The sequence below is a fragment of the Adiantum capillus-veneris genome, chromosome 8 (genome assembly GCF_014529385.1).
Source record: "Adiantum capillus-veneris isolate H3 chromosome 8, ASM1452938v2, whole genome shotgun sequence".
NCBI classification, from domain to species: domain Eukaryota; kingdom Viridiplantae; phylum Streptophyta; class Polypodiopsida; order Polypodiales; family Pteridaceae; genus Adiantum; species Adiantum capillus-veneris.
In genome coordinates, this window is record NC_140938.1 from 69593835 (window position 1) to 69619647 (window position 25813).

General features: G+C 39.8%; 1 protein-coding gene and 2 pseudogenes across 1 annotated transcript; 2 read left to right on the top strand and 1 right to left on the bottom strand.

Annotated features, from left to right (window-relative positions):
* The first annotated feature begins 6006 nt into the window (after nucleotides 1-6006).
* LOC147452325 (uncharacterized) lies at nucleotides 6007-6956 on the top strand (annotated as a pseudogene).
* Nucleotides 6957-7055: 99 nt separating this feature from the next.
* On the top strand, nucleotides 7056-7952 carry LOC147452326 (uncharacterized). Its single transcript, XM_086519239.1, has 5 exons — nucleotides 7056-7172; nucleotides 7277-7345; nucleotides 7437-7535; nucleotides 7593-7699; nucleotides 7784-7952. Exons 1-5 carry the CDS (start codon nucleotides 7056-7058, stop codon nucleotides 7950-7952), a joined length of 561 nt encoding a protein of 186 aa, XP_086375365.1.
* A 12516-nt stretch (nucleotides 7953-20468) lies between these two features.
* Nucleotides 20469-21908, bottom strand: LOC147452327 (uncharacterized; annotated as a pseudogene).
* Nucleotides 21909-25813: the final 3905 nt, after the last annotated feature.

Genomic DNA, 25813 nt, shown 5'->3' on the forward strand with positions numbered 1-25813 from the left:
AATCCCTTTGTGCGCCAGTGGTCGTGCTCTCCGTTCGGTTGCTGCAACTCGGAGGTCTTCAAAGCGACAGGGACCAGGGTTCATTTTTTCGTGCTGTGGTTTTTAGCAGGGCATTCGATGATATGCAGGTTTTACGCGCAACTTTCAAGTTGCAAGGCTTAGCCTTTGGAGTGTCCGGCCTTAAGATTTTGAGCCACATCAAATTTGGGCCGTGGACAATGGCCACTTGCCATGATCAATGTCTCTTTGAAGTCTGAAAGTGGACCAGAGTCATGACCATTGACTCATGAGTCATAGCATATATGTATTGTATTATTTATATCTACTTGTATGTATCCTTCATATACTGGAAAAAATGACAGGTAATTCACAAATCAGGACTTGTCATTTGACAGCCATAAATTTTTTCTACTTGTCGTTCGACAGAAAAATTCTCTATCTGCACTTGTCATTTGACAGGTGAATTTTTCTAGAACCTTTTTTGATAGGCAAAATGGCCCTTGACAGTAAAACCAGACGTCAATTCTATAGGTTGCAAGTTGACCGCATGTGCACACTGCTTGCTTGGGTTTCAGAAGTGGAGACGTGCCCCCATGCAGAGGGATGCAAGTTTCAAGCTGTTAGGGTAAAGGGGCCAAAAGTGCGCCACCTAAGCAGAGCGGCCCGCGAGAGATTTAAGGGTCAAAACCAGCGTTTTTTAAAAATTCAAGGTATTGGCTAGCACTACCATGTGTCATTGCAGATGCCAGGTGAGATGATAAGGTTGTGGTGAGGATAGATGGGGTAATTTTTGCAATCAATAATTTCTTTGTAAAAAAAAGGGAGTGAGAGGAGATCCAATAGCCCCCTACGCCTGCTGGTTGCACTAATCTGTCGAGCAGGTTTGACACCCGCCACAGTTTTCCCCCTCTTTCGGAGCCTCCATGAGCTGCAAGCGCACAATGGCCCCCATTTTATCTGAATCCGCCATGAGTTGCAAGGGCAACATGGCCGCCATTTAACTGAGTCCGCCATAACCTACTGAAGTGATAATCCCGTTGGCCATAATGGTCAAAGTGTGGACGCATGCAGGGAATCATTTGCCCTTTTGCTTCTCCTTGCGCTCCTCATAGTTTGCTATTGCGGCCATAGCAATCATCACACTTGTTGGGCATCGTTTACCCTGCTGCTTCTCCTTGCTGTGCTCAGAGTTTGATATTGCGGTCTAGGTCATCAAAGACCAATTGTCGAAAGCACCACCAATTGGCATGCCGGGGAAGATTAATGCTTGCATCGCAATCTTACCCCTTGGCCCATGGTGAGTCAGGGAAGATCAGTGATCAGGACCCCTTTACCCTAAGAGTTTCATTTGGGAAGAGTAAAAGGTTTGATCCTGCCGTGTGTGAGACAATGACATGTGAGTTAAGCTTTGAACTTTTTCCCTAGGTAGCCCTAGCTTTAGCGATGGCATGAAGCAGTGCTCAAGAAAAATCATTTTTCCACACATACAAAATTACTTTTCTTAATTTTGTCAAGAGGAATTAGGTTATTTTTTCAAGTTTTTACACTATTTTTCTCTAGTTTCCCCTTACCCTCAACCGGCATCTTTAAAATTGAAAATGGCACGATATTAAGTTGAGACACATTTTTTGCAAACACTAACGTTAACAGAATAGCAGTGGCACCGCTCCCTCTATCGTCTCATCGTCACAACTACTTTTATCATGTTTAAGCTTCCTCACCACTCGCTTGTGCACAATAATGCCTCTCTACTGTTCCGACACCCGGACAAGTTCCAACTCATAGGAGTCCAAGGAGTTTCCAATATCCCATGGTTTACTCTTTTCTTTGGCCCTATCGACGTATCAGAAAAGGGATCGGATCTCCTCAAAACACTCTGGAAGGCTTGTAACAGGTATAGACCCATCCTGAGGGTTAATTGGGAATCTAAACACAGCCTCGCAAGATATGCCCAATATCATATGTGAAGGGAACGCCCAATGCTCTGCTTCCCTTTAATTGTATACAAAGGATAGGCCTTCCTATACCCTATACATGATACAACATCATGGAATGCATTACTCGTAGGGTTTGCAAAGTAGGGGCATAATGAGGCAATCCTAGAAAGCTTTGCTCAGATGGAGTGTCAGGAAGTCTATTTAGATGCACCAACAAGTGTTTTTTTGCATGCGATTTTGTAGCCAAAATAATATTCTCTTCACTTCAGTACGGTATGCATCCCATGGTCCCACATCCACCTATATCCCACACCCATTTCATTGCTTGTAACTGGGCTATCCAAAATGGTCTCAGATTTGGGTCAACAATGTTTACTACCTACAATATTGATAAGTCTGAATTCATAGTATAACGAAGACATTAGACAAGATGAATGTGAAAGACCCATGTTGGTTATGAAATCCTTCTACTATACTCCACCTTACGTTAGCGTAATGTTCATGAATGTACGGTGAATGAGATAAAAACAAGAGCCATGCTAGAGCCATGTCTTAGAATAGTTCAAGAGTGTAGGTCGAGTGATGATGAAGATGGTGTTTTGAAAAAATGACGCAAGAGTTGGAACAATGAAAATATTTTACCCTTGATATCAAAGGGGACTCCAAGCTAGAGGAATCCTAGAGGGCAAAGCAAAATCAACAATTAGACCTTGCTTAACCTCATGGTTAAATAGGAGTTTCTAAAATATGAAATATATTTGTATGGGAATTAATCTTGGTTGCTCCTTGTTGAGAATTTTATAGGATATATCTTTAAGGCCTCTTAAGAATTTTCTTGTGATGTTAAAAGGACTCTTCTTCTTCTTGTTCGATCTCTCTTCCGACCTAGTAAGATGCAATGTTTATAGAGGATACTTGTAGGTAGGATAAGCCACATGATGGGCATGGACACCAATTAAACCCGCTTGAAGTGCTTCCTATAGTTTGACGTAGAGTCAGGGACTCATGAGCAACCACATGAAACCCACTTGTATATATCGGTGTGGGTGGCTACAAGTAGGTGCTTTGAGTCAAGATTATCAAGTAAGAAGTTCATTAACCAGGGTCCTCACGTTGATGCCTCATACAAGTATGCAACTTGTTGTAGTGAAATTGAAGTGTTACAGCTTGTGGATGAGCTTCTTTCTTAGGATGTCATCTCTTCGGGGTAGCAGTTCTGCCAAGCGTGCTCTACAATACTGTTTGGAAAATTATAAGTGGAAGAGGAAGAGCATGAGAAGCACAATGGATATGTTCAATGTCTCGTCTTTCGCAGTTTGGGCACGTTGCTAAGGATTGCCCCATGAAATATTTGGTCCATATGTATGCCAAATGCAACTCTTCACAAAAGCACAAAGAGTTCTTGATAACCTTTGTGTTTAAAATGTCATCTCTTGGAACACTTTGGTTGCAAGGAACGTTTTGGTTGCAAGGTATGCTCAAGAAGTGTAGAGTCAAGTAGCCCTGTGTTGTTTCCAGTTGATACGAAGTGAAGAAATCTCTCCAAACAAAACAACATATACTTGTTTCTTATGGACCTATGGCCTTTCCAAAGATGTTGACGTGGGTTAGACACTAGAAGACATGAAATAAAGGCAGGTTATACTTAGAAAGAGAAGACTACTAAGTACTAACTAACTTGAAAGAGGAGGACAAACAAAAATAGCATACTTGGGAGGGGACAATATCCTCTTCAATGTCTTTTAGCAGCATGTAGAACCTTTCACCTCTTTGACAATGTAGCTGGGGGGATGGCAACATTGTGACTTAACATTGTGAGCTTTTGTGAGGGAGGCACCACATACCTAGCTAGGTACGATTGGGGGTAGGCGACCGCTGACTAGGTGGGGGGCCAGTGGTTGCTTGCCCCCAATCGTACCTAGCTAGGTATGCGGTGCCTCTCAAGCACAAGCTCATGATGTTATTCATTGTATGAAAAACACTCAAAAAGACTCCGTTTTCCTACATGAGATAATTTCTAAATCTTCTTATGGTGCTGGCGATGCGCCACACTGCACAAACCTCAGCTAAAATGTTGTTCCTCATTAGTGGCACTTCTTTTTCACTCTTTTCACACGTGAAGCCCATCGTGAAACATTCTTTAGACTTATCATTAATGAAACAGAAACTGTGACATGGCTGGAGGGTGTTGTATTGTTGGTAGGAGCCCTCAAAGCAACCCATATGATGTGGCCACGCCGAGTGATGTGCATGGGATGCCTGTCCTGCTTGCTCACCGTTGCCTTGTTGGTGTCGAAGCCCAAGTTTTGCAAATATTCCACCACCCTCACCATACTGGGGTTTCCTGCAGGCAGGTGTAGCTTGTTCCATGTACCGTCATATGCACATCTCACATGCACATGCTCTTCTATCTTTCTCTCTCTCTTCTAATCATCAAGCAACTTGTTCAATGTGCTGTCATATTCACATCTCACATGCATGTACTCTCTCTCTCTCTCTCTCTCATAATCATCAAGCAATAATTCATAATTGGAATCCACAAAAAGTTGCACTTAATGTAGGAGAAAAAAGCACCCTAAGGGTTTATTTATGGATACAATTTACAATCTTAGTGTAGAAATTTGACTCGAGTCCAGCTCACGTGCGCGCTTTCTCTGTGCAGCCTACCAAAGATTGGGAGTTGCTGAACATCTGAGCGTTTGAGAATCAATTTTGCAGGTCAACAATATGTTGCTTGGGAAGTTGGGAGTCAAGACTTGCATTCGTTTCTCTCCGTCTCTCTCTCTCTCTCTCTCTCTCTCTCTCTCTCTCTCTCTCTCTCTCTCTCTCTCTCTCTCTCTCTCTCTCTCTCCACCCCCCCCCCCCCCCTCCAGTACTGGCTAGTAATGGATTAGACATGCACCCAGGTAGCTTTTATTAGAGGCGACAGCTTCACTCTTGGCACAAAAGTCCGGGCGGCTTGAGGGCTTGCAGCACAGCATATTTTCTCTCTCTCTCTCTCTCTCTCTCTCACACACACACACACACACACACACACACACACACACACACACATATCTGGCCTGCACCACTTGTTTACGTACTGTTGGCGGGTAGACTCACTCTCTCTCTCTCTATGGCGGCGCAGAAGTCCAGGCCGGCTTGAGGGCTTGCAAGAGAACATGACTATCTCTCTCTCTCTCTCTCTCTCTCTCTCTCTCATAAACACCCACAGTCTCATTCATTAGGCAGACGTTGCATGAGAATGCAACTCGAAAATTTGGTTTTGGTGCACCATTGACAAAGCGGGAGTTTCTTATGGGCCATAGATTGATTCTTTTGGAACATCAAAGCTGGAAATCTTCTTCTTCATGCCACTAACTCAAATATACCTCCGAAGTATCCTCTCTTGCTGCTAGCTCAAGACCTCGACAATCGACACAGGACCAGCATAACATTGCAAGAAGGTAAGCGCCATATTCAATCATATTAGGCTAAATACTATACTTTCATGCATTTATTTTCATTAAATACAGACATTCCATATGAATGATAGGGGGTAACAAGCAAGATCTTAAGTGTTTTCAAATTCAAACTACATTAGCATCATTGAAAGGGAATTAATAATCCTTCCTTCACTACCAATTTTATGCATCAAATCCCTTCAAATTCTTCTCTTTCATCCAATACTTTATGATTTTTAGATAGTCCATGGTATAAATATGACTTTTTGTCCTTGACTAGAGGAGAGATGTGAAGGCAATTTGTGTGTATAAGTATACAATTGCGTGGATGGAGAGAGAGAGCGAGAGAGAGAGAGAGAGAGAGAGAGAGAGAGAGAGAGAGAGAGAGAGAGAGAGAGAGAGAGAGTATTGATATTTCGCAATTGTATTTTATGTAGCAATGAAAGCATCACAAGCATTGCATTGTGGGATAACCGAAAAGTAGTAGCTCTTTTGTGGAGGAGTTTTGTGTCACAAGTGAGTACTCCCAAGCGGTGTCATCAAGTGGCATCAACGGCAAAACACTCTTATATATGACATCCGAAGGTTGGATAGAGCTTGGAATAACAAGCTTTTCACATCGCCACATGCTTTTAGGATGGAGCAAGCATATCCTCAATGATAATCCTAGTTCACACACACATGCTCCAAGTATTAGGAGAGATCCTCGAGGATTATTCATCATCCAATCGACAATTAAGATCATGATCACCTACAAATATTGCATGAGATGAAATATCTTCACGCCGATACCGTACCGGTGATGCGCAAACGGGTTTTCTATCCATCTACCGTCAGACATGAACATTCTCTTGTAGGAAAAGCTTTACTTAAAAAATATTGGGACAAACAACATTTTTCTTACAATGAAAGCATGAGAAAAATTAGAGGCTGGTTCAAAGAAGGTTTTGGGGATTTAGAGAAGCATGCATTCCCACAAATTAACTTGCGAAAAGATCCATTGATTTCAACTAATTTGATGAAATTCATCAAGGGAAAGATGCATGAGTTGAAAACTCTAGTGTTTGCAAAAGATGTAAAGCTTGATTGGAGTGTCACATATGTGTATGAGAAGGTCTTCAAATGGAGGCATGCACAAAAAAACCTGAAAAAATGTTTGCGGTTGGGAAATGTAGAGAAAAGTCCTCCTTTGCTTAGCCCACTTACTATACACCCAAGGAGACAACGGTGCTATCCCTCTCAAGATAGCTCCATGAAAGCACTCGAGGGCACCTCCATGCTCCAATTTATGAAGAGTGCTCTTCACTTTGAAGATCCTCCCAAGGTATGTAAGTACATGAATTGCTTTTAATTTTGTTCTTAAACATCTTTAATGTGATCTCAATGTGTGTGTGTGTGTAAGTGTGTTTCTCAATGTTTCTTAGTTTGTGAGCTAACTTTTGATTATTTTCCGTCCATGCTATGTTGACAAAAGACCTTCACAAGATCCTCAAACATTGTGCACGGTCATGCCACACAATCTTGTGGTCAAAGGCATCCTTTTGAAGAGCCTTATATGCATGAGGTAAAAAAGTAAAGAATATTTACAAAAAAACATTGTATTTTTATTTGGTAGCTTGACACTTTGATGCATACTTTGCTTGTTTAGCCAAATCACACCACCTATGGCGATCCCATGAGCATATCCTCTTATGCTAATCACGTAGATGAAGATGGAGGAGACCCTTTTATGGAAACTTTTGTGCAAGATTGTTATATCCCTGAGCCATTGAATGGGACTGCTAATATAATGGTAAGATATACATTATATGTTCTTTAAGATATGACTTTTTATTGTCCATTTTATGTTTTACACATGTCATATTTATCTCATGGTTATGCTCTCTTGGTACAAAGCATAAGGATTGTTCCACCATATCTATCAGAGGGGCTAGTTATTGCCATGATGATAGCACTACAAACATGGTAAGAGTAATTAATTACATGCTAATTTATAGTTGTTAGATTACCTTATTTGAGGTTCTTACTTTGTTCATTTTTACTTCTTGTAAAATAGCATGAAGGAAGCCAAGTTTTTTGCAAAGATATTGATTGTGATGACATGCAAGTGAAGGAGCACATGGTTATGCTTGAGACACAAGGATCAAAACAAGAGGTGACTACAATTGAATCATTACTACCAACTTCTAGCTTGTTTTTTGTTATGTTATAGGCAAAGACTCATGGCGACCATGTGAATGAAACATTGTTATGCAAGTATGATGTGATTCCACCCAAACATGAGAAGTTTGTGGGGCAAGGAGGATCAAATCCATTGGCGATTAGTCACTCAAAGTGTATGTTACTTTCAAACTTATTTTTTTAAAGATGGATTTTATGACATGATCTTATCAATACATTTTAGGACAAGGAGACTCTCACTAAGTTCTATAGGATCCCGTTATACGATGGAAATATCCTTGAGGTGGAAGAAGCCACAATTGATAAGGTGAAGATTCCTAGTGAAGTGGTGAAAAGAAACAACAAACTTGCTAATTCGAAAGTGGAAGAGGCCACCATTACAAAGGGGTAAAAGCCAAGTGAATTGGTAAGTGGAGAACTCTTGTATAGATGACTTGAATAAATAAATATAAAAAATTTGACACATCGCCTAGTAAGTTCTCTAAACTCATACCGTGTTCATGGAAAATGTGCAGCATGAAGACTTAGATGCAACTACTTCCACCCATGTTTTTGTGGATTATGAGAAGGAAAATGTGTTGGAGTTAAATAAATCAAACCCAAGGGTATGTAAAGGTTTTTCCTACTTAACTGCCATTGGTTTTTTAATGCTTTTAGAATTGACATTTTGTGTGCTGCAGCTTTGTGAAAATCCTAATGCAAGGGATACGGAGATAAAATTTGCAAGTATCAACAAGATGATGGTATGTCTTTAGATTTGAGACCATGTGCCTATGTGTTCTCACATTAAAAAATGTGGTTTATGCTTGATATGCAAATGAAAAATATTAGTATTGCTAAAGACAAAAATATCAAGTCAATGAGCTCTTTCTAAAAAGTCTTGGTATCTCAAAAAAGGAAAGGGTATCCTATTGATTGCATGTTACACTATCTTAAAGTTATGTAATATGGCTTAAATGGGGCACATACTAAAAAATCTTGCATTTTCTTTTAGGCCTTTGATGGCTTAATACATCAAAATGCCTCAAAGAAGAGGAAGGTAATGCCATGCACTCTTTACACCGTTTGTAAAACAATGAAGTAGTTTACTTTCTTATTTGTGAAGTTGCCACTTACTCTATTGTCTGTTAATTTTTTGTAGGCCTTTGATAACCTAACCAACAACTTGTTAACTAGTCCTAAGACATATGTGGTGTGGTTTTCACCTTAAATCTTACATTGGTTAATTTGTAATGCTTATTGTAAGTAACTATCTAAAAACTACTAAATGTGCATCTATTCTTACACAATTTTGGCAAAAAGTACATACATCAAGGTCCTCTAGGCCTATAAAGACTCCAGCAAGATTCATAGATACCTTATTAGAGAATGTAAGCAATTCTCAAGCAAGATTATCATTATTGATATGTTGCTTTGTATTGTTCATAGAACTCTTGACTCTTTTATGCTAATAGGATCAAAGCCGCACAAGTTTTCTTAACAAGAAGACAATCAAGAAGAGTAAGATGGATACTTGCACCTTGAGCAAGGTATAAATATAGGTTTATAAGGTTTACTTGTCCATGAGTTGTTTGAAAAATCATGACTTCGTTTTCTCCTCTTTTATAAACTACTTTATTATTTACAGTTCCTTGCAACAACAAAGGAAATGAAAAATGAAGAATTGATACGCATTGCAATGAAGGCAATGGATCAACATGATGTAGATGAGATGTTCGGGAAGTTGTGGAAAGCCATCAAAGAGGCACGTACATCTAACAAGTCTTTCTTCAAAGAGTGCTTCGTGACTATGGATCAATCACTTCTTTTGCAATACTATGTAGCTTGTGTCCGTCATTGTAGCTCTCTTAGTTGCCAAAAAAAAAAATGAGACACTTTTGTTTTGATGGAATTTGACAAGTTGCTTCTTTTTCTATCCTTTGTGACTATGATTCAAAGGTGATGCTATTTTGATTTCATACACATCTTTTCTTTAAATTTCAATTGCTTGAATTTGTACATGCCCTCTATTTTAGCATGCTATCTCTTTCTAAATGTTTAAGGCCTAGAATTTCAATGATGGAGATTTCCCTCATAGTAGAAGTCAATTGTGTCAATTTTCCCACTTGGAGAAGTTACTATTCCCTTTTTTTTTCCCATTGGGAAAACTCTGGCCTACTTTTCCATAAGGAGTTACATTATGGAGAAAATATTCCCTACAGTGAAGTTGTTCTTAGTCACATGGTTCTCACATTCAATTGGCAAGGACAACCTAGAGTCTATATTCACACCAGCGATGCGAGCAAATCCATGCATAGACGATCAGATTATCAGACAAAACCATGTCAAGGAAAATGAGCCAACAAAGTCAAAAAAATTTGTTCCATGCTAGACATAAGAGAGGGACATAGACATAAAGAGGGGATTCTTTTTATACATAAAAATCTATTTTTAAGGACCATTGTGTTGGACGAGTTTACCAATAATGAGTGCAGTTAAAACTCCAAGTGTGGGAGTTTGGTTCATTGATGATTATTGCTTATGATCAAGGACTGAGATTTCTCTTGTGATTATTGCTATGCTTATGCTTTTTTCGTTGTGCTAGCCGGTGTGGCTCTTGGATTGTTTTTTGGTATGGCTATACTATCAAAAATTTTGGAACTATGTGATGGGATATGCATTATTATTTATGATTAAATTTTTTATTATGGAATAATTTATGGCAAGCGTGTAAGAGTCAAGACTATGTATAGCTTAATTGTCTTGGAAAGGATTGTTTTTCCATATCCAAGATGCTCATGTGCAATGTTTCTTATGGTAGCTTTGATACAAAACTAGGGCCACCTATATTGCATATTCCATGGTCAGGATAGATGACCAGCTATGGCTATGCTTGACGAAGAATGTCGCATAAATCTTCTTTTTTGTTAGGCTCATCTACACTCCATCTGCATGGCTAGTTTCTTTATGGTGGCCCCAGAGAGGCATGGCTCTTAAAGTAGTGTACTCGGTGTACAAGGTGAGAAATTGTCCTTGGAGAGATGCAAGTTGGGTGACGCGTTATCTTTGAATATTTGACTTAGAAGATGATTGAGTTATCTTGAGGAGTTACCACTAGTTACTCTACACTATCTTGCTATTTTGATCAATCAAGATCTAGTAAGGACCATGTGTATTGGATGAGTTTGCCAACAATGAGTGCAATTAAAACTCCAAGTGTGGCACTTGGGTTCATTGATGATTATGGCTTATGATCAAGGACTGAGATTTCCCTTGTAATTATCGATACGCTTATGTTTTTTTTGTTGTATTAGTTAGTGTGGCTCTTGGATTATTTTTTTGGTATGTTTGTCCTATCAAATTTTTTGCAACCATTGGTGTGCTAAAGTGGTTTGCAAAATGGTTATGTATCACGTAAAGAGGGGTAGAGTCCTCACCCATGTCATGGGTAATGGATTATGATTTATGATTGAATTTTGGATTATGGATGGTTTATGGCAAGCATTTTGAACATGCGTTGATACGCCTAACAAATTTTGGCCCACTAAAATTTTTCCTTATATCAAATGCTTGAAATGGTCTGTGAGACTTGATCAACACTTAGAGACTCCATCCCACTACATTATTAGGAAAGAAGGTGCATGTGTCAATCCTCCTAGAGACTCATATTCTTCACCTGTGGAATATGTCTCCCATAGTGATGTTCAGTATGTGAAGGTGGCATTCATCATAAACCTTGCTCCAAATTGGCTACATCAATCTCCTTGATTTGGAAGCCCAGATTTTGCAGCCTTATATACAGTAAGAGCAACATGTGGAAATTCAAAAAAACGATCGCTAACCTTGTAGCCATATAATCTTTGATAGAAAATCAATTAAAAGAAATTTAATGCCTGTAGTTGTTAACATATGAAAAGGGAAGCTTGACAGAGGAGGTACTACGTACACTAACCCCTAGAATCCTTTCCTCAAACATGACCTTGTCATCTACCTAAAGAGATAAGTGGGTGAAAGTTCATTCAACGCATATTTAAAAATGAAATAAAATTAAATTGATTAAATTGAATACTTATTATGATGAGGAAAAGTATCATATACTTACCTCAAGGAAAAAGGGCATTAGAAAACAAAAAAGGTAAAGGTGCATCACCAAAATCCCTACCTCTATTAATCTAGTCAATTCCTTGACCCGTTAACCAAACACTAAAAGTATGGATAAGTGAATATAAACAATACATCTAAACTAATGGCATGGATTGAAAACCTTGGTCTTCTTAGCTAGGAGTTCAATATACGTCAGTTTGAGAACTGCCTTTCGGAGTGAAATCTAATTCACCAGCTTGATCTTACATAAGCTATACTTTATCTATAGGCACAACAATTCATTTAGAAAGTACTATGATATACTTAAGTTGGAATCGTATTCACTTCATTATAAGTGAGAATTGTATAGTTAGGATTTTGAAAATTTTCCCCTTGTTCCTACAAGTAAGACCATCTAATGCTGACTCAGATCATCATCCTCTTGGTCTTCATCTTGGCTTAATTGGAGATGCTCCATTATTGCTTGATTTTCTAAAGCACTTGTTTATTTGGTCGCGCTATCTTCCAGGTCCTCTTTCATGTTTACAAACGGATCTTGTAGGTCCGCATGGTTTAGGGATAGATTTCCTTCCAAGTTTGTGATATCTACCAGAGACTAGTGGATGTAATTATCCAAAATGGACTACTTCATTACATTGTGGGCCTCCTTTAAACTATCAACAATTGGTTGCTTCTGGTGTAACATAGACTAGTACTCTTTTAGATTTTTCCCTAGGTTCCATTTCTCAACCCTCTCATTGGAATTAAAATTTTCCAGTTCTTTAGTTTGCTGCTCCAGTCCTTTGATGGCTTTCTCTATTTTCTGTTAACTACTTACTCACTATCAAAACCTTGTCATGTGTGATTAATTCAAAATTCCACTATAATTCTAAATTTTGAGTCTCTTGAGTCCCCAACCATTGTCTGAGTTGCCGATGTCGATAAAAAGTCACCTTGCTAGCCTACGCTTCCAATCATTTGGCCCACTGGATTGACAAGTTTATTCCATCCTGTTTGGATTGTGGCTATGCATCCATTGGTAATGGTATCCACATTTATGCTCTTACTTTCATATTTGACTACATGGGAATTGTATGGTATTTGTAGTTGGTGTGTGGTATTGATGAGTTGAAACTTGATGGAACTTGAGCTATGAGCTAAGTATGATGGGATAAAGGCATTGGAAGTGAAAAATTCTAAATATATCCCACAAGGTGTTGCTTTTGTAAGGCCTCAAGTCTGTAAGGTAATCTTTGAATTGTTGTGTAGTGGCGATTGTGGATTTCTGTTTCAATGTGGTAGTTTTCAATTTTGTGTCTTCTTAGATTCATTTATTTCTCGGCGTACATCGATGGTTGTCTTCGGGGTTCTGTGATAGTGGTACTATGGCCGTGCATTCTAGTTTACCTCCTACCAGTTTAATGGTTCATTGTGCCTTCTTTTCTTTAGATTATTTGCTTTGGCGACGAGCTAGTCTCAATATTCTTTTGATAGGTTTTTTCTTTGTGGTATTTTCAAAATCTCCTTGCCTGGTCCACTCTGTGTTCATGTTACATGTCTTCTTGCCCTTCTAATTTGGCTACATCCAATGTTTGATCTCATGTTCTATTGGGCTTTCCTGCCAGAAGTTTTGGATGCCCTGGCTTGCAAGTCATCTAGTAGAAAACTTGCCAAACATACGAGGATTTAAACAGGTGTTGGGATTTTACCTTGGCTCTCTAAACACCACACTAGATCATAAAAGAGTGTGCTTAGGTTAATTGGACACTTATTGTCCAAAGCTATCACAAGAAGCATGGTGAACAACTCCTTAGACACATACATAGGGTTGATAGTTTTCAGATTGATGGCCTCAGCTACAAATTTATAGGTTGTTTTTTGTTCCAGAGTCATGTCTAGTGATGTTGGCTTGCACATTCTCTCACAAATGTCACATGTCTTCCAAAAATCTCAAACTTTTGATATCATACTCTATCACCATGAACCAACTTGAAGAATTTTCTTGTAGTAGAGAAGTGTCCACTCAAACTTCTAGTGTGTGCTTTAGTAATTACTTGCATCTTGCCTTGCATTTGTATACACCTTCTCAGAACTCCATCAATACTTAGTAAGATTCTAGTTCAGACTTCTTTGAATGAGAGCCTTTTTACTAGGCTGTGTGCTTTAGTAATTACTTGCATCTTGCCTTGAATTTATACACACCTTCTCCAAACTTCAACAACACCTAGTTGATACAAAGATCCTATTATGATAGTAAAATTTAGACTTCTAAGAATGAGATATTTCTTACTCGATTGTCACCTGTCCTTTGGTATACACCCATATTGTAGGAATTTATACACGTTGGTGCAATCAAACATGGTCGAAGCTAGGAGCAGGCACAGACAATGCTATGTATGTTTACAAGTGCATGCTAGAGTGCTAAAGTAGGTGTGGAGGTCCTAGGTAGGCAAGTGGTTGCTGGAATGTATGCTTGAGGTGTATTTTTAGGCCATAAAGGCTCCATGATCGGCTAAATAGATTGGTAGATCAAGGTGTTCAAAGTAGTGGAGTCATGTGGTAAGATATAGTGCTCAAGGTGCTCTACAAATTGGTCAAGACTACTCCTCAATCGGAGCTATAGGGTGGATGTTATTGGAATTTGAATGTGGAGTGCCTTGCAGATCTTGGACGGGATGGATAGGTGCAGATGGGTGGTCAGAGAAAAGGTGAGTGTATAGATATGGAGTGTTTAGTTTATGGAGCATGTGTATCTTTTGAGATTGACAATTGGAGTCTAGATGCTTGAGATATGGCCAGTTGAATTTTTTTCAAGGGCTAGGTCAGTGCCAGTTTGACTGCCTCGGTAGGCATGCCATCTAGAACTTTTTTGGGCTTAACAAAGTTCTCAAGAGAAGTATGTAGTGTGTGGAGTTAGCTAGAATTGATGGGTTGTCGATCTAAGTTGTAAGTATAGAGTTATGGACGATTGAATTTTGTGGATGGTGGCAATAGTGGAGAGTCGGATGGTTTTTCACATTTTTTGGATGCGTTGTTCAAGTCCACAGAGACGTTGAATGGTGGAGGAGAGATGGTGGGCTATCGATGGAATCTTATAGCATGTGCATTGGATTTTGGGGCCAAAAACCATGAGCCCCTCAATTGGCAAAGAAGAAGACAAATTTTTAAAGTTATTGCGAAATTTTTCTAACCCCAAAGGGGTGCTTCCACCGTGTGCAGCCACATGGCAGTGAATAGGCCCATATGTGATGGGGATATCCTTGGATGCATGTTATAAATCTTGGGGCAAGGCCCTATCATCATCAAGAAAATGGAAAGAGAAAGGCTCTCGTGGAGCTCTCCCCCCCCCCCCCCCATGCTTGCGGCCCTGTGCGACGCTCATGGCGGTGTTGGGTGGTTTTTGAGTGCACGGTAGTGGTGTTGGTTGATGGTGAGTGCTCCTAAGCATTGGTCGACCATTATGGAAACAATGATGTGGCAATGTGGCACCTTTAGAGGCTATTCTCACTTGACGGGTCCCCGAGGAGCCCGCTTTTAGAATTGAAAGCAAAACACCCCCCCCCCCCCCAAACTAGCAATCTCGCTAGTGCTTGGGTGAGGGAGAGTGAGTTCAAGGAGGAAGTTCTTGAGAGAGAGAGAGAGAGAGAGAGAGAGGGGGGGGGGGAGACGGGGGGGAATGGAACCTTGTGAATCACAAGGGGCACTAGTGATGTTGCTAGTGCTACTCGCTCTAAAAAGGGAGAAAGGGAAATTCGTGAAGTCGAAAGGCACTGCCCTCTCCAAAAGATGCCAAATTGGGCCGCCAAAGAGCCACCAAGTGGACCAATGGAAGAGCAGATGCTAAAAGTGTAATATCACCTGTACAACATGGGGTTTTCTAATCATTTTTGGGCTTTTTGGGATCCATTAAAGCATGCACGAGGGTTTTTAGATAGAGATCTGTGCTTGTCAACCCATGAGGGTTTTTTTCTTGAAACTAGTCACAGCTTTGGCATTGGAAATGTTGTAAATGTTCTTTTGAAGCGATATCAAGCCCATTGTCACCCCATTTGATATCGTTTTTCCCTTCCCCCTTTCTCCTTCTCTTGCTCTTGTTGTGTCTTGCAATGTTGTCAGTGTGGATGTGTGTGTCCCCCCAAAGCAGTGGTGTATGTGTAAAGAGAGTGAGATAGAATGGGTGGGTGTGTGTTGTTTGGTGATCTTGTCAGGTGTGTGAGTATTGGGTGGAGTGCAGACGTGGTTCTGTTAGTTTAAGTTGTAAGTTTTGAAGGAGTTTCTTTTATAGGATAGGGGTGTTGTGAATACCCTGATCTATAGAGAGTCCATTGTGTTGTGTTTCATGTGTGTTCCCCATTCCCCCTCTCCATCTTCTGGTGCCCCCATGGAGGAGCACACTAGATTTACAAGAAGCATAGTTTTTTGCATTGGTAAGCATGTCGACGTGAAGCTATGGACCAATTTTCACTGATGAAGAGAATTCACACAAGTAAATTGCAGATTTTGAGTTGTACATGCTATCATTGTGTATGCCTAATGAGGATAAGAAGATGCAAACTTTTCCATTGGTGATGCACGGTAAAGCGAAGGTGTGGTGTGAAGCTTTGGAAGGCAAGATCAAGGCATGCGTGGTCAGTTGTACGGCATACTTTTTTCATGTTTTCCATAAGAGGGTGTCCCAATTGAGGTGAATGTGAAGCTGAAGGCTCTTAACACTAGAATGGTAACCTAACAAGACATAAAAGTGTCCTTTCAGGGTTTTGGGAAAAAATTCCAAAACCATAGTAGATCCACTCATTTTGAAAAATCCTTTCATGAGCTTATAGTTCAATAACTACTACATATGGAAAAAATAAGAAACTTGTAATTTTTCTCATCACTTGGTCACTACAAGCCTCCAAAGTTGACGGAACAATGCATTTTGCCCAAAACAACAATTTCTTACGGTTGATTGTATATAAATAAGAGTGGGGATTTTTGTAGGACATGATATAAAATGCCCCGTTAACTTCAATGGGTTGGTGACCAAAACATATGGTTGCTTTTACCTCACTATTTGTTTTTGGGCAAAAAAAATAGGTACAAAAAAGTCGCATTTTTGTCATTCTGCGGACCTATCATCAAAGTTTCTATAGTCACGCTCAATACAGATACTATATACATGTTTTCTTGGTTCCCTTTGGGCCTTTGGATTCAAAAGGAGCCATGAAGCATGTCAAAAGGATAATGGATCTCTTAGAATTGGAACCTTGGGGGCAATGATAAAGTGCTAAATACAGCAAACATGAAAATACTGGGTTTAGCATTATGACCTCTAGAAACCCATAGAAACTACTCAATATCTAGCCAAGTTTGTAGTCTATGATTAGATATGGTTACTACCTACAAAATACACACAATTGGACTAAGAAAATAGCAATATTGAGAAAGTTATACTTGCTACTCTAAAATGTATCATATTCTTCAACAATCAAAAAACTCAACCATCATCATATACTATGCTATATAGCATATTAGGTCCCCCAAAACTCAAGGAAGATTAGCTTTATGTTATACATTACACTTACACAATCAAAATTGAATTTGGATATCAAGAAAGCCACCAAAAAAATCATAAAAGTGCTAATTTTGGCCAAAAAAAAGGATTATGCAATTCTTGTAAATTGGTCATAACTTTCAATTTTGACACTTAGCTCTCCCTACAAGCATCAAAACATGTTGAGAACTATGAATGCCTAACCTCTAGCCATCTAAACCTCACAAACTTGAAGTTTAGAGTGGTATAGTTGCCAAAAATTGAAAAAAAGCCAAAAACAGGACCCGTTTTTTCACACAGTTTAGGTTCAAAAATGTTGTGCAAGAGTAAGGTTAATGGTGAGATCGATACTCCAAAATAAAGGCTAAGTTTCTTTCAACTCCTAAGGAAAATTTTTGGATATATAGCACCTAGAAATTCATTTTCATACTCTTCAAATAATTCAAGCAAAATGGTCACTTAACAGCACACAAAAGTGTCCAAGGACATAAAAGTGTCCTGTTACCGTTCTAGTGTTAAACAAGATGTAAGTGAGGATTTCAATCTTTTTTATTTATTTTGCTAAATCATGTTGGACACAATTATCGGCAACTATGCAGTTGGCTAATGGTGAGTACTTCAAGGTGGATAAGTTCATGGCATTCTTGCATCCCAAAGTGCGAGAGAAGGTTGACTTTGAAAGCCCAAAAAACTACAAGGGTGCAGAGGTGATTGTACGAACTAATACTAGGAAGATTAAGAAGAAAATTGACAAAGGCATGTTGGGCTACAAGGTGGTGGTTCTACTCAACCACAGAGTCCTTAAGACGTTGTCTAGGATGAGAATCATGGGAATCAAGGTATGGGAGCTATTCCACAGCATTCGGAGCCCAGGATTTGTCTGAGAAAATGCAAGAATTGCTATTACCTCTGATGAAGAGGGGACAACCAAGAGGATCAATAAGATTTTGGATGCAGGTATCGTCTATCATATGAACGAGTCAGAGTGGGTTTCACATGTGGTCATCACTCCAAAGAAGAATGGGAAGTAGAGAGTGTGCATCGACTACAATCTCTTCAATGCTACTACGAAGTGGGATCACTACTCTTTACTATTATAGGATGAAATCCTAAACCAAGTAGCGGGTCATGAAAGGTATTTGATTATGGATGGGTTACAGAATGTGCATCAGATTTTGGGGCCAAAAATTATGAGCCCCTTAAGTGGCAACAAAAGAAGACAAACTTTTAAAGTTTTTGTGGATTTTTTCTAGCCTCAAAGATGTGATTCCTCTCTCTCTCTCTCTCTCTCTCTCTCTCTCTCTCTCTCTCTCCTTCTTGCTCTTTACACACGCACAACATTCGTGCACTCACAATTGGTATCAGAGCTACGGCTTGGCAATGAAAAGGAGCACGAGGGCTTTGAGAGCTTCAAGGTGATAGCTTGCTTTCTCTCAGTGGTGGAGAGATCAAGAAGCTATCTGAGAATGCAATGGCAGCTTGCGAGCTTAGCCTGCGAGTGATGTATACTCTTATGGAAGCTCTGAAAAGAGTATGGAAAATTGTGTGTAAGTGAAGGTGTTACCCTAAAAGCTGTGTGAGTAGTAGCATTGTTTTTAAATTCCTTTTTATGCTCGTAGAATGCAGATTTGAATATTCTACCCGCTAAATCCCTTCGTTTCGATGTGGTCTACAACTTTGCAGAAGACACTTTCTACAAAATCCTCACCGTTTTGTTGATATTCATCTCAGACTGACTCTATACAAAAAATTTAAGTTTTTTGTTTTCACATAGTGTGCAAGATTAATGCATTTTTTGGAAGCAAGGCAAGTGCTCAAAGTTGAGTGCATAAATTATGAGTTTAAGATGCAATTTCAGCATGTGCAGAGATTAATGCATTTATTGGAAGCACGGCAAGTGCTCAAAGTTGAGTGCATACATTATGAGTTTAAGATGAAATTTCAGCTTGTGCAGAGCTTGTGGTTTGAAGGTTTTTGGTAGATTTGGGCAACAAAGCACGGAGGCGTTCACACACCATTGAAGCGATCTCTTGAGAGACATGGTTTTTGAGCACACAGGTGAAGCTTCTTTCACAAGTTTTCATAGGATACTTTGACAGTGATTTTGTGCTTTGGTTTATGATCTTCGCAAATGGATTTGCAGATGGTTATGGTGCATTGTGTATGCCCATTATACATGCGTTTTGGCGAGTGCTTTTGAGTGTCGGTGAGCTCTCTTGAGTCTTGAGAGTATTGGTTTTGCATTGATCAAGTTTTTGGATTGCAACTCTTTTGGCGCTTGTTCATGTGCAGTCACTCCGTGGATGTATGCCGAGTGCGGATTGCCATTGTATGTGGAATTGTGGAGCCATTTTAGCATTTCTACTCATTGGCATTGAGTAGTGTTTTGGTTTATGGTTTTGAGTCCTCTTTTGGAGGCTGTAGTGGTCGAGGTTTACTCCCACTTTGCCATAACTTTTGTTGATAGATTTTTGTCATTTTTTAGTGATCAAGAGCTTCTCCCACTTTGGCATCTTGGATGCGATTTTATGGTTGAGATTTGCATTGAGATTTTACTTCAATTGCATTTAGAGGAGACTCTCTTGGTTTTTCACCAGGTTTTATGCGGTGTGTACAAGTAATAGGCGGTTGGACGTCTCTTGCATGTTCATTCGGGGTAAGAGGCACATTGTCTTTACCCCAACAATCCCCCACTTAAAGGAGAATGTGTCGCATAAGTGGTACTACTATAGGACCTAGTAGTATGTATAATAGGTAAGGGACTAAACTTGTCTCAACCTATGCCCACTGGCTCTCTCACACAAATTGTGTTGAGATGCTCCAAGCTCTCCTAGTGATGACATCAAATAATTGAAGCAATCAATAACCAATAGCCTCAAATTGGCTACATCTTGGCTACAAGAGAGACTATCAGAAGAAGACCGACTGAAGCGATCAGCAAGCACAAACTACACTTTGGCTACAGGAAAGATTGACCAAAAACAAACAACTGCAACAAACGGAACACACCCTTGCTTGCACCAACTTCAACATCGAATGTAACCAACAATTATCGAATAATTGAACCATCAACAAGCAAAAGCCTTACATTGGCTGCACTTTGGTTGCAACAAAAACTAACCCAAAAACAAACAACTGCAACAACACAAACCCCTGCTTGCACTTATTATTGAACGTAAACCAACATTGCAACTGTGATCAGAATTTTACAACCTACAAGAGGTGCTATTCATATAAAAACTGTAAACAACAAGCCACTACTATAATCAGATTTAAAATAGTAGCAGGACGTGTTGTTCAAAACAAAAGTGTCTACAACAAGTTTGTCTTTATCAAAGAGGAGTTGTCACGGTATATCTATCAGAACCATTCAACAATCAACTCAACATAGACTATCCAAAGAACGATTCTTCAAGTCCTCACAAAAAAAGGATTTGTTACGGTTTCAATTTGAAAGTTAACAAAGATGAAGCATAGCTCGTAGTTTCCATACCCTAGCAACTTGCAAGAAAGAAGCAAAGAGTATGATCTAACAAGGGCGTTGCACTTGACCATACAAGAAATGGTGCCAAAATAAGAACAGAACACAAGGCATTGAACAGCCACCTGAGAAAAACAGCTCTACCACACACCAACGGACCCCTGCCAAACAACAAAATGACAATGAAATTCCATTTAAGATTGCAAGAAATTAATGCCCGTCAAGTATTTTCCATGGTAACAGACATAATATCCATCATAGATACAGCACATACATGTGTGTGTGTTTGCACACAATATGTACCTGTACGTGTGTTTGTGGACGTGTACATACATACATACATGCATGCATACATACATTTATATATGTATGTATCCATGTATGTACATCAATACATGCATAATACATACATGCATTTGTATCATAGAGATGGTATATATAGATATATCTATGTGTCTGAGAGAGAGAGAGAGAGAGAGAGAGAGAGAGAGAGAGAGAGAGAGAGAGAGAGAGAGAGAGAGAGAGAGAGACCAATGCAAGTTTCAAACATCTTAAGCAAAAAACACATAAAGACAAGGAGATTTACTAGTAAACTAGTCCGTCCATCATGAGCTCTCTGCATCCAGCTTCAGATTGAGCTCGTTGTCAAAAACCTTAGTTAGCAATCCCTTTTCATATCAGAGATTAGGATTCACCCCTCACAAACTTTAAAGCTTGGACATATCAAATTCATATTGAAACTTTCAACAAAGGCTTTGCGAACAACTACCTCATGACAAGTACGCTGCGAAGACGTGCCCTCCTGCGCTCTACCCTGAAAGAAGAAACGAGTAAGGTTAGAAGCTTGACATAAGAGTAATAAATAAGGAAAAGGTGAATATATTGTCAAGGTGGAGAATAACCTTTGTGGAGCTTGGAATTACAATAACTATAGATTTCCAATCCAGCCAAAAAATTTCAGATTCTGCATCATCCAACCAAACAAGAAGGGCCTTTCTCCTTGGCTCGTCAACTTCCACAATAAAAGCAGCCTTCATTTGATAGTCATCGGAGAATGCAATGACATGATCCCCATGCTCAGTCCATGGTGGGACATAACCTGGCTGTCCTCTTTGCGCCAATCTCCCTCGAACCTTATGCCCACTCACCTCATACATAATCCCCAGGCCATCAATAGGAGATCTTAACCAAAAACAATTATGCTTGATCCAAGCAAGAGGTTGCACCATGTCCTTTAGATTATTCTTCTCACTTGTGCGCACGAGAGCCATCCATGTCACCTCATTCATGATGTAAATGCTTTGAACAGTAGATTCCATGACCATAAATAGCTGAAGTTCTCCTTCTTGTTCATGAAGAAATATTTTCTTCAGACGGCCTCTACATAATCCTCCTCCTTGTTGCAATGTTTGAGATAGCTTATCTTCAAAAACCACATAGTCACCTTGTGTATACTTACATCCATGCAAAAAGGCCTTGAAGTAGAACACACCCATATCATATATATTTTCTAAAGTAAGCAAAGTTGAGCCATTCCAATTGTAGATAGAAAACAATGACTCCCTTTCAAATGCACTAAGAGTAAAAACCTTCTTCTCCTTGCCACCAACAATAAGACCCTTCTTCTCCTTGCCACCAACCTTCTTCTCCTTGCCACCAACAACAAGACCCTTGTTATTTACCAAGCCTTTGCAACTACTTGGAAGGAGTCTAGAACATGCATTCCATACATCTTTGGCTTTGTCCTCTGACGATACCAAAAGAATACATTTCTCATGCCAATCAGCACAATCTCTTGGTACTTCTTGATCTCCATGTCCCTCTGGGAAAATGAAGAAAGAATTTACAAAATACTTATCTCTGTCAAAGCATCATGACCCATCTTTCTTAACATGGATTTGTTTCCAAATCCTTGTAAACAAATGACAACAGAAGAACTTAGTATAAGAAATCTCATTTTCCTTGTTATTGGTGGGTATACTCAAGTAGCCCAAAACACATCTCTCAAAAGAAAAGCACCAAAAACAATCGTGCGACCCATGTCTCAAGATGTCATCAAGCATTTCTCCATTACCTGAAAACACAACAAATAACATAAATATGCATGCATGAATTTGAAATGATATGAATTTTGTCATAACTAAAACAAGGACTAATACCTACAACATGTTCCAAAGGAGAGCTATTTGGACCCTCCCACTCCTCCAATAAGATGCACTATGAAAGCAAAAGAGATCGACAAACACTTATGTCATCTTGGGTCCATCCATTTTTTTGCCTTGTACACTCAAAAAACATGTGTGAGATATCAATAAGAAGCTTTCCAAGGACCACATCTTCTTGGGAGATTCCATTGACTACATTTAGAATATGGGGCAAACACCACTGAATAAACTTTTGGCAGTCCTCCGCTTTGAAAATTTTGTAGTGTCGAGAAGGATGTCCTGGCCATCGTCCACTATTCAAAATAGTCTTGGGTATTGCCCTCTCCACCTCTTTCACAACCATATCAATTTCCTCTTTCACTGATGTAGAAGCGGTTGACAACAATTTTCTAAGGTACTTTTGAAACAAGTTAAGAGACAAGATGTGCATGGAATCATAGACTAAGTCCTTAGAAATGTCAAAACCATACAAGTGATAGAGTCTCCAAAGTGTAGACTCCCCCGATAAGCCCCCTTTTCTTAAGGTCTCCTCCTTTCTCTTCTTTGTCATGCATCTCTTTTACTTTTTTATAGTCCTCCACATCTTCTCCACATGCCTCTTCTTTGGCGGATACCTACCTTGGAATCTGTTAGCATCATAAACATAGCAATCACCCACAAGTGTTGCCTTTGCCTTGTCTCGCCTACAGAACCTCATTCCACCATGCTTCACTTGCCCAAGTTTGCATTGAGTAGGATGATCTCCCGTGCATAACATGAGAGTGCTTCTCAATGTGACTCTTCCACCTTGTAGTTTTCCACTGATATCACTAGAAGGATATGCATAATGGAAATCAAAACCCTCCACCAAAGATTTTCCAAGATCCAAAAGCAAAGGATGCAAGAATGCACCAAGTATTTCGTTATGCTTTATCTCCAAGTCTTTATGAGATAGAGGTAAAAACAACACAGGTAAAGATACCAAAATTGATCTTTTGCCCCCATTCATCACCATTATTTCAACTACGGTGCTATCTTTCATCATTGTAGAAGCGGCTTGGAAGCCATCCCAATGTAGCATGAGAGCAAAATTTCGAGGATCCCCCTTTACAAAGAAAGAAAGAAAAATGTAACTTGATAATGATAAGAAAAAGGCATAGAGCACAGAGTTAAGATGAACCATAGATAAATGTTAGGAAATAAGACGTAGCTAAATAGATAATTGAGTAGATTACTTAATGGAGAGAGACAGATTTACATACACGAGATTATAGAGTAGAGAGAGGCAGAGAGTACACACGATATACGTGGTTCACCCAGTGTGGGCTTTAGTACTTCAAAACAAGAAGTAGTTTACAAAGGGATTATACCCTTAATGGAGCTCCCGCCTTGCTTCACTCTCACCACCTCACACTCACCTTGTTGCATCAACTTCACACACTATGAAATGTGTGTAGAAATGGCCTCCTTTTATAGGCCAAAAGCGCTGCCCTCTCTTATGAGAGGCAGTCATGTGTAGCCGCCCTTGTGCGAATAAGTCCAAATCGGACCCTCCAATCCGCCCATGTGTGGCCGCCCTTGAGAAGACAAGTCCGCTTTTGAATTCGGCCACCGGACACCAGCCATTGACTTCCGACCACCAGCCACCGGCCAACTGACGGGTGTTTTCCGACCACTTTTCGGCCGCCGCCCGGCCATAATATTCCAGCAAAAACGAATATTCTAGCGAGGGAAAAAAAAAGTATCGGGGGCTTCCGCCCCCGAGGCCCCTAGAGTTGCCCTTGATTCTTGACTCTGAAAATTTTTCTTTCCAATGAGTGATTTTCCTTCACGCACGATGGCTTCTCCTCATAATGGGGGCCTTACGTACAAATGTGCGCTTTTACCACAGAAAATTACAAGGGTAAAGCAGGCTCCATACTTAACAATCTCCCACTTGGAGACTGATCTCCAAACCAAACCTGTGACTGCTTTCCATTCTGGCTTCTTATCCTTGAATGCCGATTGAAGATGAGTAAAAGCTCAACTTCTCCTTGTTGACCACCTTTGTAAACATGTCTGCAAGATTTTCACTTGTATGCACCTTTCCTAGCTTTAGCTGTCCCTCTTCCAAAAGAGTGCGTATGAAATGATATCTCACCTCAATGTGCTTTGTCCTTTGAATCGCAAGATGGAAGGCTATCACTGTGACACAAATTGTCTTGTTTGAATCCAAGCTCTTCTATAATATTCTGTGAAGCCGCAGAATTTCTTTGCTTGCCTCCGTCATTGCTTACATCTCTGCTTCCGTGGCTATCATTGTACCAGAAACAAACTTGTTTCAATCCAAGCTCTTCTAAGAATCTGTGAAGCCACAGAATTTCTTTGCTTGCCTCCGTCATTGCTACATTCTCTGCTTCCGTGGTAGAAAGTGAAACCACTTTCTGCAGCTTTGAAGCCCAGCTTATTGCTGTGCCTCCAACTGTGAACACATAGCCAGTAGTGCTCCTTCGAGTATCTTTGTCACCTGCCATATCTGCATCAGCATAACCTTCTAGAAAAATATCATTTCCTCCAAAATACAAAGCATTTGTTGTTGTCCCTTTTAGATACCTAAGTATCCACTTCACAGGTTGCCAATGATCTTTACCTGGGTTGTCCATGAACCTACTCACAACTCCCACTGCATGTGCAATGTCTGGCCTTGTCCAGACCATAGCATACATTAGAGAACCTACCGCTGCAACATATGGAACTTTAGACATATAGGCTATCTCCTCTTGTGTCTTTGGACACATATCCTTCGTTAGTTTAAAGTGACCAGCCAAAGGTGTAGAAACTGGTTTTGCATTTTTCATTGCAAACCTTTCTAGTACCTTCTTGATGTAATCTTCTTGAGATAGATTTATTGTCTTCTTCGTCCTGTCCCTTGATATTTTCATACCAAGTATCCTCTTTGCAGCACCTAAATCTTTCATTGAAAAAAATTTAGACAACTCTCTCTTTTAGGTCTTTGATGTCCTGCATGTCAGCACTTGCAATCAACATGTCAT